The sequence below is a fragment of the Tarenaya hassleriana genome, unplaced genomic scaffold (assembly GCF_000463585.1).
Source record: "Tarenaya hassleriana unplaced genomic scaffold, ASM46358v1 Cleome19, whole genome shotgun sequence".
Classification (NCBI taxonomy): domain Eukaryota; kingdom Viridiplantae; phylum Streptophyta; class Magnoliopsida; order Brassicales; family Cleomaceae; genus Tarenaya; species Tarenaya hassleriana.
In genome coordinates this window covers 2,711,814-2,726,473 of record NW_010965304.1, presented here as the reverse complement: position 1 = coordinate 2,726,473, position 14,660 = coordinate 2,711,814, and the positions used below count along the sequence as shown (strand labels likewise).

At 34.4% G+C, this 14,660-nt stretch overlaps 3 protein-coding genes across 3 annotated transcripts; 2 read left to right on the top strand and 1 right to left on the bottom strand.

Annotated features, from left to right (window-relative positions):
* The first annotated feature begins 1,159 nt into the window (after nt 1-1,159).
* LOC104811249 lies at nt 1,160-2,935 on the top strand. The gene is made up of 2 exons (XM_010537900.1): nt 1,160-1,349; nt 2,327-2,935. The coding sequence occupies exons 1-2, from the start codon at nt 1,168-1,170 to the stop codon at nt 2,766-2,768; spliced, it is 624 nt and encodes a 207-aa protein (XP_010536202.1). The 5' UTR covers nt 1,160-1,167; the 3' UTR covers nt 2,769-2,935.
* Nucleotides 2,936-3,104: 169 nt separating this feature from the next.
* LOC104811248 (NADH dehydrogenase [ubiquinone] iron-sulfur protein 7, mitochondrial) lies at nt 3,105-5,420 on the bottom strand. The gene is made up of 2 exons (XM_010537899.2): nt 4,938-5,420; nt 3,105-3,594 (listed from the first exon to the last, which is right to left on the bottom strand). The coding sequence occupies exons 1-2, from the start codon at nt 5,348-5,350 to the stop codon at nt 3,360-3,362; spliced, it is 648 nt and encodes a 215-aa protein (XP_010536201.1). The 5' UTR covers nt 5,351-5,420; the 3' UTR covers nt 3,105-3,359.
* Nucleotides 5,421-10,349: 4,929 nt separating this feature from the next.
* Nucleotides 10,350-14,553, top strand: LOC104811247 (pollen-specific protein SF21). The gene is made up of 11 exons (XM_010537898.2): nt 10,350-10,506; nt 11,497-11,596; nt 11,721-11,818; nt 11,946-12,034; nt 12,284-12,344; nt 12,481-12,567; nt 12,656-12,733; nt 12,853-12,909; nt 13,047-13,102; nt 13,253-13,388; nt 13,907-14,553. The coding sequence occupies exons 1-11, from the start codon at nt 10,450-10,452 to the stop codon at nt 14,120-14,122; spliced, it is 1,035 nt and encodes a 344-aa protein (XP_010536200.1). The 5' UTR covers nt 10,350-10,449; the 3' UTR covers nt 14,123-14,553.
* The last annotated feature ends 107 nt before the right edge of the window (nt 14,554-14,660 follow it).

Sequence of the window (14,660 nt, the reverse complement as noted above, 5' to 3'; positions counted from 1 at the left end):
ATGTATGTATGTATGTGATCCGACCTTGTCTTGAAAGGACAATTTTGGCAAGAGGCTTGAATGGTCTATCTTTATCAATTAATTTTTATATAAAAATTAGTTGACTTAAATAAATACTAAATAATTTAAATTGTCTACATGTGGGACGGGATCTTGTGAAAATTTCAATAATCCAAACCAAAATTGATAAGAATCCTAAACTAGGATTATATTGTATTGGACTGTATGTATGTACGTACGTACGTATGTGTGTGTGTTTTACTGTGTTACCTTATTATAAATTTTTAGATTCAAATGATTAATATTATATAAATAAATAATCACATCAGTTTAGATTTAATTCAATGAATTACATTAGTTAGAAAAAAAATTCTCCGGACAAAATACCAAATATGGAAATGTCAACCAGCGAATACCGTAGGGATTTAATAATCTTGCTAAATCTGAGCCAGACATCAAGTTGACTTTTTATAAAGAAGGTGCCGACCCTTAGGCATCGTGTAATAATTTAATTAATTAATATTCTGAATGAATACTTGTAATATATATATATATATATATATACATATCTATTATTGAAAATATTGAGTAAAATATTCCATTGATGCAAAAAAATTGAAAGAAAACTTTAGTTTTGGCAAAAGAAAAAAATATATAATATTTTTGAAAAAATCGAGCTCATAAAGAATTATTTTGTTTTCAAGATTTTGAGCGATTCAAACTTAATTTTTATCCATTTACTATCCGTATTTGATAACAAATCATTCATAAGATTCTAGATTATAATTCTGGCATCTTAATTTTTTAATAATTTAATGATTTCGGTTTTTACATAAAGATAAATAATTACACTCTGTAAAAAGTAAAAATTGTATATATATTTATTTAAAAATAAAAATCTACACAATAATATAAAAATAAAAATGTATAAGGCCTAAAAGGCTGTCAATTTTCGATATGTTTATCATCAGAATTTCCAGTAAAATCTTGCACGCGACAACACCTAAAACCTCTCTCGAACTTGATCGATCGATTTTGTGTCGGGTTATCGGGTCATACCTTCGCCGGTGATTTCAGATCGCTTCCGACGGGCCAAATCCGTTGTACTCTTCTCTCACAGGTAGTAATCTCTCTCTCTACCTCTCATTCTCTCTCTCCTAACTTTCCATGCCTATGGTCAAGTTCGTGACTGTCATAAAAAAAATGTTCGCGACTTTACTGTTTCGGGTTGTGAATTCGTGTTTTTATCTTTTATCTGGGCATGTTTTAATGCTTTCGGATTTCTGGGTTACGTTAAGTTTTTGGGGCTTTCCTTTGCTCTTCATTCGGTTTAAGGTTACGTCCACCAGGTGTTCGTTAGAATTCCTCGATATGTTTGTGAAATCTTTGTTAAATATTAGTAGAGTATCACATTGTTTATGTTGATTCAGTCGAGTCACGATAAGCACAATGGTGTTTGTGAGTTGCAGATGAAGCTGATTGATTAGGGTTTTCCTCAGTTTGATCTTTTTGGATTTGATTTCCTAGATGGGTCTTGCTCGGTGGACTCGAACTCTGTGTCCGAAAAACAAAAGAACGGAACTTCAGTAGCCAGTTTGCTCTTTTTGGATTTGATTTCCTTTCGCAGCTGTTTGAGTTCTGTGTGAATCTCTCTCTCTCTCTCTCTCTCTCTCTCTCTCTCTCTCTCTCTCTGTGCCTCCCAAGATAAGCCTTTTGAAACTTGAATTTGAAGCTTTTGTTATTAATTAGGTTTCTTTTTGTAAGTGTTTGAATAACTCAATGGCCTCAATCCGTTACCAAGATTGATGTATCAGAGAGGGATTAATAGTTCATAAGTTGCATTCTAGTGTATGTATTGACATCTTAAATTTTGATTCTGGTGGGTTTGTGCGTATAGTTTTTAGGTATCAGATTCATGGCTGATAATGCTTAGGTTTCAATCAGAGGTTGTGGTTGTCATTGATTCTGCATTTATGCGTAATGTTTTGGCTCAGCAACCCGAACCAAACTGAACTGTATCTTGTTATAATCAGTTTAATATGGTCTCCTTTCCTTGGCATATCTGCTGGTGTATTACCTTATCTGCTTATTGTTTACTTTTGTATGATTCTTCTCATATAGGTAACTTTGCCTTGTTCACTTATTTTGCGGGTAGAATCCCTTTTGGGTTTCGATTTGCGGGGTCGTAGTAGCTCTGGAACCTTCTCTAATTGTCTCTTTAAGCTTAGAACTTCCCAGTTTTGTCTGGTTCTTTTGTAACTGATTGTTTATGTACATTGTTTATTTGTCTGGACTCTGAACCAGTATCTCTGTTTGAATCTTACAGTTTGAAGGAGAACATCTTTCTAGGGTTTGTGCGGTTTGAGGTGCAAATGCCTAAGAAGAATAGTTCTTCGAAAAAACCCTTACAATCAGAAGAAATACCAACCATGGGACATGCAAAACCGGTTCCAAAACCCGGTAAGCTAGGAAAGGAGATCGATGAAATCTTTGGTGGGAAAAAGAGGAGAAAACCAGAACTCGAGAAGAGCGAGAAAAAGACAAATAGAGACGCAAAGCAACCAAACGAAGAAAACCCGGTTCAGAAAACCAAGAAGACGAAGAGGAGGAAAGGAGAGAAGATTGATGGGTTCGGGGCCCCATCAAAGCGACAGAGGAAGAGAACGGAAGATGGGCTGATGGTATACACGGAAGACGAACTCGGTATCAACAAATCTAACTCCGGTGGTACTCCTCTTTGTCCCTTTGATTGCGATTGTTGCTTCTAGATCCCAAAGTTTCAAACTTTTTCAACTCGATATGGTAGACCAGATGAATGATCTTTGATATCCACATTATGATCCTGCCATTGTAGCTCATGTTTGAAAATTGTGTTGCCTTTCTCGCCTCATCATTTGAACGTTGATCATGCTCTAATCATTGTTCAGTTTGGTCCCATGATTCAGTAGGCTTTGGTTTGATTGAAGGGATGATCTACTGAGAGAGTATATGAAACCCAGAATTGGTCATATACCCACCAACCTGTGTTTGAAAACTGGATTCAGACTGATTCCGAGCTTTGGTAAACTGAAATAGATAAAGATCTTCCAACAACAATCACCAAAAAAAAAAAGAAGCTGGTATCGGTACTCAAAAACTCGACAAACATTCTAAGTTATGTTGTGTCTGCAACCACAAAAGTCTCAAACACACACTCTTCTCCTTTACATGGCATTTTCAACCACAAAGACACATACATAAAAAAAAAAAAAAAAAAAAAAAAAAAAAAAAAAGATGTCCCAAATTTTATTAGATAAAAATTCTCAAGTCATTTTGGGAGGGAAACAAAAAAAAAACAAGGGGAATGGGTATATATAGCATCACTTGGTCCACCAGTGGAGGAAATCCTTGCGGCGGTTGATCTTCTTCTGAAGCTGGAGGAGACCATAGAGCAAAGCCTCGGCAGTTGGAGGGCAACCCGGGACATAGATGTCGACCGGTACAATCCTGTCACATCCTCTGACCACCGAGTAAGAGTAGTGGTAGTATCCTCCTCCATTCGCACAGCTTCCCATCGATATCACCCACCTCGGCTCTGGCATTTGGTCATATACCCTGTCATCCATTCCCATGTCAGAAAACATTAGAATATCATACTCGACCTATTCCCATGTTAGCCTATCTAGACAATATTCACAAGTTGTCACCACCTTTCAGATAAATCTCATATCTGCTCCTCCCTATCATGTTAGCCTTTTTGTTATAAACCCATAATCACTATCCCTTTTGTTAGTACACCGGCATGAAACTTTGTGCTTTCGCTGAATTTACAGCTTATGGTAATGGGTAATGGTGTCATGAGCTTCGGTTAGGAACCCACAACATTCCTTATGCCTAGCAAATTCTCCCAAGTGTCATGAATAACAAAGACTAATAGCTTTCTTCTTGATATCAAGCCGTCTTGCATCATCTTCTCCATTGGTTTAAACCCACACTCCATACATCTACGAAGAAAATAAATGAAATTCAAACATCTAGTAGTTCCAGTTTCCTACAGTCTACCAGAACTGTGAGCACTATACCATCAAAATCCATCATTTTCAATAGACACATAAGACCTCCATGACAAACAAGCAAAGACATAATACAAGATCCTAAACACTCAATAAAGAAACTACAAGTAGAATAAATAAAAGTCCGTCAGTGTCAATGCTACTTCCCGGTAACACAAACGTTCACAACCAGCTGAATGAACACTTAACACCCAGATTTCAACACAAAGCAGCAAGGTAGACCATCCCAAAAGATCAATCTTCACCACAAAACAAGCACACTCTATCACTCTATCATCCCTGATTCTTACCTATTATAATTTTAGAATGTAAGAAGTTTAACGGCGCTCTTAATCACCGGTAGTTGCCCCATTACCTTTTGAAATTGTTCTGTCAATGTTAACAGACTAGTTATCTTATCTTTTCTGCCTCTGGCTTTCGTTTTGTTCTTGTTCTTAAGGTTTGAACTGATCAGTTTCATGGAATACAACCCAAATTTGTTCCAATCCTATCTTTCTCCTTCAGATTTCAACATTACACAACAACTACTGGACCCTGGTGCTAAAGCCCCAACCGAAAACAAATGCAAATTCAGGATTTTATGCATTAGACACCAAATTAGAGCATAATGTCAGGCTAGGACACGAGCTTCCTCCAGATACATAAGTTTTCCACCGGCCCAGCAAGAAACGAATCAGGAGACCTAAACCCTAAATTTCATGTGTAGCAATACGGAAATCGAGAGATAATCCGCACCGAAATCCTCAAATTCATTCGTCAACAACCCTAATCTCTCCAAGACCATCAGACAGAATGATCCAGATTCAAAAAAATTAAATGAATCAAAGATTAATCTCAGACTCGCGAATCAAATCTGCTTGACGAGAGAGAGAGAGAGAGGCGTACTTGCGAAGAGCCGGAGCCATCTTGTTGGTGAGCGTTCCGGCGACAATCATACAATCAGATTGACGAGGACTCGGTCGGAAAATGATGCCGAACCTGTCGAGATCGTACCGCGCCGCACCGGTGTGCATCATTTCGACGGCGCAGCAGGCGAGGCCGAAGGTCATCGGCCAGATCGATCCTCGACGAGCCCAGTTCATCAGATCGTCGACCTTGGAGATCACGAACTCCACAGGCTTCGAGAGCCCCGTCGGCGAGCCAGGAGTGGCAGGAGGACCGGGCCTGGCATAGGAAGCAGGCGACGTCGTCGAGGAGAGAGAGGGAACGGTAGTGTGGAGGTGAGCGACCGCAGCGGCGCGTGAGGGCTGGAGGAGCGTGGGGAGGCGCGTGGCGGCGTTGCGCGTGATCATCGCCATTGTTTCGAGCTTGTTTCCTCGCGTCTTGGAGATGAAACAGTCTCAAGATGAAATATAGTTTGAGCCTGAGGCGGTGAAGATATATATACACGTATCGATTTATATATATATATATGCGAATGTCCAATGCCCAATGTTAAATTGGGTCGGTCCATAATAGCATTGATAGGACCGGTTTGGTCAGTTTTTTGTTACAATATTTGTTATTGTTTTTTCCGCCTTTAGACTAAAAACATAATATTAAATTATTAATTATAGAAGTCAGAATTCCAACTATATAGATAATTAGATATCATAAATATTAATAGAGATTAAACTGTTAAACTTTATTTTTTATATTTTAAATTGTTGAAGGAAATGTCTTTTCTACTTAAAAAAATGTGTGATTTATAAAAAATCAAAATGTATAATAAAAAAACTAAAACGGAGAATAGCAAAAACAATAACCCCAAAAATTTGTTTGTTTTGAGTTTTAATAACTAAATTTTCATTTTAGAAAAAAAAGTCGTAACTATTTAAATTAAAACACAAAACAATATATGATGTAACTAAAATCATCTTAAAAATCCAAACTAAAGCATGTTAAAAATAGTCTTATTAATATATTTGATTATATATCTAAAAGTATGAATATGTCGGCCTGTATGTATGTGAATAACTATTGATATATTATGTATATTCAAAATAAGCAAATATTTTATGAATCGTATATAAACACACATGTAGTATTATACGATTGATTAAGAATATTGTTGAGGTAATTCATGTAATTACTATATAGATCTCATTCATCACACATAATGGACACCAAAAACTCCATTTTATATATTCTACTCTTAGTTTTTTGAAGAAAATAATTGATATATACTTATGATATTTGGATCTTGTGAATTTTAATGACATTTGAAATATTTTACATTTTTTAAGAATTCATTGAACAATTTCACATTTTGAATATTTTTTTTTCTTTACAATAGTATAATTCGAAATAAACCTGGGGAATAGGAAAAGAAATGAAAAATCGAATCTTGAATCATATGTATTTTCGGTAGTTTATAGGTCAAAATCGTAAATATTTTTATTTTGAATTTGATTTATATTGTTATAGAACATGAAAGACAAACCCAAATTAAATTCGTTCCTTGTCCGGTTCGGTTAGATTTGAATTTTCTTTAGACATACTTTTTGTAATCAAAACAAATACCAATGACAGTCTTTAAAAACATTTGTAGTTTTGAATACAAAGTATTCAAATTCAATCAGAATGTGTAAAGAAATTAACTTCACATAATATAATATTTTTTCAGATGATAAGTTTCATCAATTATTAATTTGTTTTTACATAAATAATCTATTTCAATAAATTCCCAAAATCTTAGTTTGAATAATTTATTTGACATTGACTTCACTTAGTTTTTTCTTCAATCTTAAAACGAAATAGGATTATGGTAGATAATTAAAGTCATAATGATCTATTAATTTTTTTATTACCCTAGAAAATCTTATATATAACTCAAAAGGCTTCAAAGCTATTTTCATCCATTCGCATATAACATATATAAATTAAACAATTCGAAGCATCAAAAAATCATGTTTTCTCGTCTGGCCATTGTTTGCATAATCATCATCTCTCTCTTTCATCACCATCAATGTATGATTTCTTTTATTGATATTTTATTTTGTATATCGTTTTTATTTTAATATTTTATGATTTAAGTTGTGATATTATGATTAACTTATAGAATGACTAATCTATTTTATCATATTATTATTATTTTTTTTAAAATATAGGTGTGAGAGCAGAGAATAACATTGTTGGAGACAATGGATCAAAGAAGATAATATTGGGAAAATGTATTAAAGCATTCTGCAGATCGCTATTCAAGAAAGATTGTTATTGTTGTTACAACGACAGAAACAATTGTTGGACCGACCAAAGAACATGTGAGAATAATTGCCCTAATTCTATTTCATTGTCTCCTAAATCTATCTAAATTTATGTATTTCTCTCCTAATCCTATGGTTTGAGAGATTTAAATTCTTATAATTGGTATTTTCTGATTACGAAATCTATGTTCGATGTTATCCCATTTGGTTTAAAATTTTCGAGTTGGTGTCAATTCAAAATTTATGAGTTAGTGATGGTTTAAGTCAGGTCTAAATCGAACCAACTCGTTTTACATTCTATCAAAAGTTAAAACATTAATACATTATAATGATTATTAATTACAACAAAAATAAATCCACCGGTAACATGTTACATTGAACTCTATGTAAGAAAAATAGATAAAGGTTATGGGGTATAAATAAATAAATAAATTTATTCATATTTTTCCATAAAGTCCTCTCTCCGTGTAGACATTTTTTGGGGGGTTGAATCTATAATGCCATAGTGGAATACACATCGAATTTATGATCTATGACCGACAATTTATTTTAATTTATATTTAATTTTTCGAGCCAATCGAGCCGACGGTTTGTATCACAATGACCAAAAGAAAAATAGTAATGGTTATTATTTTATATAAATTATGTAAAAAATAACAGTAAAAATATACTTAGAAGATCTGGCATGCATACATGATACATGTATATTGGATTTCATAATTTTCTAGTCTTTCTCTAACTAAAAATATCAAGATATGTCTGCATGTAAAAATATTAAATAAATTCCGTGTACGAATATAGTTACGTTGGTAACCAAATGAAAATAATTTAATAGTATTTTACTTGAATCATTTGTAATTAGATGAGTTTTTTTTTTCGATAGTTAAAATATTAAATATTAATTCATATTTGGATATATATATGTACACTAGAATAATTCTATAGTAATAAACGCTTTAGTATCAATTTATTTACTCGATTTAGTATCTTATTGACATATTTGATTATGTTATGACTACTTTAAGATCTCGATAAAAAAAAATTACTGATATTTAATATATTTTGATTATCTAAAAAGTGCAAATATGTTGGCCTGTATGTGAGTAAATAATACCAACATTACAAAGGGCAGCCCAGTGCATCCCCTTCATATTATATATATATATATAATCAATGTAATAAACATGTATATTCGAGAAAACTCAGGTGTTCCTACATGTTTTTTTACGAGTTTATAACTTATATCACATATATATATATATATATATATATATATATGAATTTTGTCGGTGATATAGATATCTACATATATATATATCATGTGTACAGGGTGCTAACTTAAGTAACATCACACGTGCTCTTCATTTAATCACCCAATTACAACTCACTTTACATTTATTTATTTAATCACTTATTTATTGATTATTCCCATATAATTTTTTTATTACTTAATTGTATACAACATAATTAATTAATACCTAAATAAATTTGAACTATCTTTTTATTTAATTTACCTGAACATATTTTCCAACAACATTTCTAAATTATTATTTTCTTAATAACATAATATATTAGATTATGATATAATTTAAATTTAGAAATTAATAGGATTATGCGAATATTGTAGCGACAAAAAATATTAATTAGTTTAATTCATCTCGATATAATTATTTGATTTTTTATTTGAACCAATAAAACTTAAAATTAATTAAGTACGTAGAAAATAATACAATCATCATTAATTACCCTTTGTTTAGTTGGAATATCATATCACCCGTTTTGCTGTTGACTATCAAAACAATAAAATACTTTGAATGTGGATATCAATTATTATATAGATTTAGAAACGATAATTATATTCTCAAATGTGAAATTTTAAAAACAAAAAATCAACTAAAAACTAAAAAACTCTTTTTTTTTACAAAAAAATCAAAATTTAAAATCTAAAAACCAAAAACCAAAACCAAAAATTGAAAATAAAAATTATTACCATTCAAAGCCGCATGCATTTTTCATAATTTATGGATTTCCATTCAAGCAAATCGGAACTTGGAAGGTTTTTACTCTTGTTGTTGGGTGCCGATGACGTGTAAACGTACCAACTCAACAAGAAAACGAACATGTGCGTTTTCACCCGCATGCAATGGGCCCCGTTTTCTGCAATTGAAAACCGCACGGTGTTTCCCATCTAAATGAGTGGAAAGAAACGACGAACAACTCGTTTGTCAAAATCAACGGCTCAGATTTATCCGATCGCCAAAAGTTCTCCTTGGCCAACCTATTGGTCAAAAAGTCAACACACGTACACTTTTTTTTTTTTTTTAAAAAAAAAGCGGCTTCTTTGTTTTCAGCGCTTGCCTTGTACTACAAAAATGTCCAATATTTACCCCATAACGTATGATACTTACACTTAATACTCCATGTTTCAAGTGCATATTTATATACTAGGGCTAACATTACAAATCTCATTTTCAGAAGATAAATTTAAATCATAAAATCTTAAAATTAGAACAATTTTAACAGAAAACTATTGATTTTGGACTAAAATACCATTCAACAAAACATATATATATATATATATATATATATATATATATCATCTTAACTTGTCCATTTTTATTCTATTATCTTTTTTTAGTTTTTTTTCAATTTTTTAGTATTAAAAACAGTGAAAAATAGAGAACACAGGTTTTTAGTCCTTTTCTACTTAATTTTTTTATGGGAAAGAGAGATGTAGTAATCTAAGATTTTTTTAGAAATAAGACAAATATGGGATGAAATAAGAAAATATATATATTTTTTTATTTTTATGTAAAGCTTCTACGTTATTATTTTCTTAAATTAACATATAAATAAATAAAAGAACGATGAGTTTAAGGAATCTAAATAATTAATAATGATGCATTAATTTGATTTATCAAGAAATATGGGATGAAAATTGTGAATCGTCCTAAAAAAAACTGTCGGTCGGTTAACCAAGGTTAACCTGACCAGGGTATCAAGTTAGGCCTTGTGATTTTGGGTCCTACATTAACCAGAGCGGATCGTCGGTGACTCAGTACGAGTCGTGCACGAGTCGTCCTGGTTATTTAAAATATATTGCGAAGAGAAACTCATCGGGTTTTCACTGAGAGAGAGAGAGAGAGAGAGATTTTGGTGTAAAAGGCCATGGAAGGCATTTTGAAGTCAGATATATAGAGGACGATAGACAAATGGCGGATTCGAGCGATTCTGTTTCCATTGATATGGAGGCATTGTCTCTCGGACAGGTAAATGTCGTATGAGCTCGTGGTCTAAGAATTTTCTGGTTTTTGTTTGGTTACTGAGAAAATGCGGGAATAGACGATATGTAAAATGATCCTCGCCATTCTTATCCTTTTTCTTGTATGGATGTTTTTCTGAAAGTCCGTCGTCGTATGGGCTGCTCTCTTCTAGATATGCGAACAACTGGAAAATATATCTTTAGAAATTTCATTTGTCTTCCTGGGTTGTAGGTTTGATTTCGACCAGCCGCTTTTAGGATTTTCTGGAGTTGTTTGGTTGCCGAGAAAATGCGGGAAAATTTGGATGACATGTTTGTGTTTGCCAACTTTATCGCTTAATTATTGTTTAGAGCTGATATTGAAACGTTATTTGTTACCTGGCATGTTTTCATGGAAGAACATGCGGATTTTCCGATAATCTGGTCAATTTTATCTACTCCACGTTTGAATTTGAGCTACAGAGATTCGTACATTCTGGAATTTGGTTGTCGTCACGTTTGCTTCGTTCCATGTACCTTTTTGTTCGGATCCATTTGAAGATCCATGCACATCGTATAATCACGGACCAAGTGTGAATCCAAGTTCGGATGAAATTCTTGAAGCATGAATTACTTGTTGTTCTATGCACTGAAGTAGTAAATTCTTTGTTTTTCATTTGAAAAACGCGTCTTCTTGTTCTTCTGAGGTTTTTGTCTTTTGTTTTTTTTTCTTTTACTCATATGTTTGTCGAATTTCTAGCGAAATTGGTGTTTCATCTTGTGGTTTTAGATTCTTTTTTTTTGTTGGTCGATTTGAGAGGATAATTTTTGTTTGAATGTTGCTGGTTTTGCTTGGTTTTTTTAATGGGAAAATGGTGTTTCTTTTCTAGTTGGTGGCTGGTCAATTTTCTTTTCTAACCGGAGACAATGGAAGTTTTGGTGTATGGTCCTAATCTTGTGTCCAATCCCCGTTTCCCTGAGGGTAATTTGCTAATTAATTGAACCTTTTTGTTGACAGGAACACCTTGTGAAAACTAATCATGGCCCTGTATGCGTTGCCGTATACGGAGATCCAGACAAACCGGCTCTTATCACATACCCAGATGTAGCTCTAAATTGTAAGCATATACTTTACATGTCTTCCACCGTATTTATTGATATGAGCCATAATTAGAGTAGCTCTGAATAACAAAGTAATCGCCATTACGTTGTATTGACACTTGGTGCTGTCTTTTTGAGCAGATATGTTCTGTTTCCAAGGATTATTCTCTTGTCCAGAAGCAAGCTCCTTGCTCCTCCACAACTTCTGCATATATCATATAAATCCTCTGGGCCATGAGGTTGATAACTTTAGTTTGAAAGTTGTGACTAACCAAGTTTGTGTTTGCCTACTGTTAATATTATTTGTTCCTTTGACGATACACTATATATCTCTTAATATATCGCTTTCTTTAAGGGCCATTGCAGTTGGGAGCCCCTTCGATCTGCTTGGATGCTCCTTCGCTCTCGGTCGATGATTTAGCGGACCAAATAGTCGAGGTTCTTAACTATTTCGGGTAGATACAAATCTCGATTACTTTCACCTTCGATCCCAGTTTCATATTCTTTTTTTTTCTGCCCTGCTGCTAGTATTCCTTGGGTTAGTCATCTAAAAAGCACTGTAAACTGATTCGTACTGCAAAATTTAATATTTAGAGCTGCCTTCATATCTTTCTATCCTTTTTTAGTTTTAGACTACATAGAAGAAATGACAAGTTTTTGGGTCTTTTTTAACTTTCTCTTTGCTTTGTCGACTCTTTTTCCAGACTTGGCACAGTAATGTGTATGGGTGTCACAGCGGGTGCTTATATTCTGACGCTGTTTGCTGTGAGTGTCTGTTGTCCTTTGATCAGGATTTGTGCTATAATTGCTGTTTCCCTTGCTCTTCAATTCTAATATTCCTTAAAGCTGCTTCTTCCGGTTGGATATTTACTTGTTACGCTCTTATTTTCCTTGCCGGTAGATGAAGTACAGGCAAAGAGTTCTTGGTTTAATACTCGTCTCTCCACTGTGCAAAGCACCTTCGTGGGCAGAATGGTTGTACAACAAGGTCCTCCTCCACTAAGATTATTCTTTTTTGCGATCGATTTGTGCCCTTCTTTCTCTAATTCTCATATCAGAGTTCTAATTTAGTGCAGGTTATGTCCAATTTACTTTACTACTATGGCATGTGTGGCGTGGTTAAGGAATTGCTACTTAAACGATACTTCAGCAAGGTATAATATGATTTCTCATATTTGCTCGTATAAAACAGTTAAGAGTCGGCCAAAATCTCGTGTGTGCATGCACATCCACATAGTTTGGCATTGACTTAAGTGTGCATCTATGTTACCAGGAAGTTCGTGGTAATGCTCAAGTTCAAGAATCCGATGTCGTTCAAGAATGTAGAAGAGTTAGTATTTTCCCTCTCTCTTGCATCCTTCGGTGATGTTGTTGGAAGCTCATATCTAGATTAACCCTCGAAGTTGCATTAAGACTTAAAACAAGAAAATATGTGGAACTCATATATTGTGTTTGTTCCTTCTTCAGTTACTTTGTGAGCGGCAGAGTACAAACGTGTGGCGATTTCTCGAAGCAATCAACGGGTAATCCTTCTATTTCCTCAATTGGCAGAAAATTTCGTTTTTTTCAGTCCATGGTTAGGCCATTAGTAGAGACTAGAGAGTAACATGGAATTTACCATTCCTGAATACTCGTCTGAGTCAGATTCGTTGTGCATGGACTTTATTACACAGGAGAGTAGACCTAAGCGAAGGGTTGAGAAAACTGCAGTGCCGATCATTAATATTCATAGGGGAGCATTCTCCTTACCATTCCGAGGCCGTCCACATGACAACCAAACTCGACAGACGGTATAGCGCCTTAGTTGAGGTACGTGCCTATATCATTTCTCTTCTGTTTCTTTTCCTGATGGCATAAACAAGGGAAAACGACGAAGTTGAAACTTTAAATGGGATCTAGATCAACCCACAACACATTTGAAAGAGTGGATCCATTTGAAGATCCATGCACATCGTATAATCACGGACCAAGTGTGAATCCAAGTTCGGATGAAATTCTTGAAGCATGAATTACTTGTTGTTCTATGCACTGAAGTAGTAAATTCTTTGTTTTTCATTTGAAAAACGCGTCTTCTTGTTCTTCTGAGGTTTTTGTCTTTTGTTTTTTTTTCTTTTACTCATATGTTTGTCGAATTTCTAGCGAAATTGGTGTTTCATCTTGTGGTTTTAGATTCTTTTAGTGTCTAAACGAAAACACCATACTAGTATGTGATCTAAAACAGCACAAACCCGCCTAGAACGCGGGATCTAGAAGGCGAGTTTCGACAAAAGTTCACGCTTTTTAAATCGGATAGGGGTTGAGAAATGGGGAAAAAAACATTTTGGCAGGTACAAGGATGCGGGTCATTGGTGACGGAAGAGCAGCCGCAGGCTATGATGATACCGATGGAGTATTTCATGATGGGGTACGGAATATACAGACCAACGCAGAGTGTGAGCCCCAGAAGTCCATTGAGCCCCACCCGTATCTCCCCTGAGCTTCTGTCCCCTGAAAGCATGGGCTTGAAGCTCAAACCCATCAAGACACGTGTCCCCATCTCCTAATATTATCCCCTTCCCCCCCCAAAAAAAAAAGTAACCAACACATACATGCATATCAAAATAAGAACAGCAACCACTACTCCGGCCTCTGCATATGCCTTCATATACATGTCTCTCTGTGTGTGTGTATACACGCAGCAATATGCGTTTGATAAGTCAGTTGTGGAGGTGTTGTGTTAGCGTTGTTTCTGCGTGTCAGATACAGGCTGTGGATATAGAGAGGGGGTCAATATACATGTATAGGGAAACAGAGAGAGTGAGGGTCTTGGGGGATGAGGAGGGATATAATAAGGTCATGCTAGAGAGAGAATATATATATATATATATACACACACAGGTGATAGGTATTTTTGTTATGGACGATGATGATGATGATGTTGATGAGTTATTGTGTAAATTCTCTCAATTAATAAAATCCATTGTTAGAGCCCCTCTATCACTTCAGTCAGAATAATCATATCAAACTATTCTTCATATTTCTTCCGCATAGTATGCATATATGGATTATATATATAAATACATATAATATGCTCGTAAGATT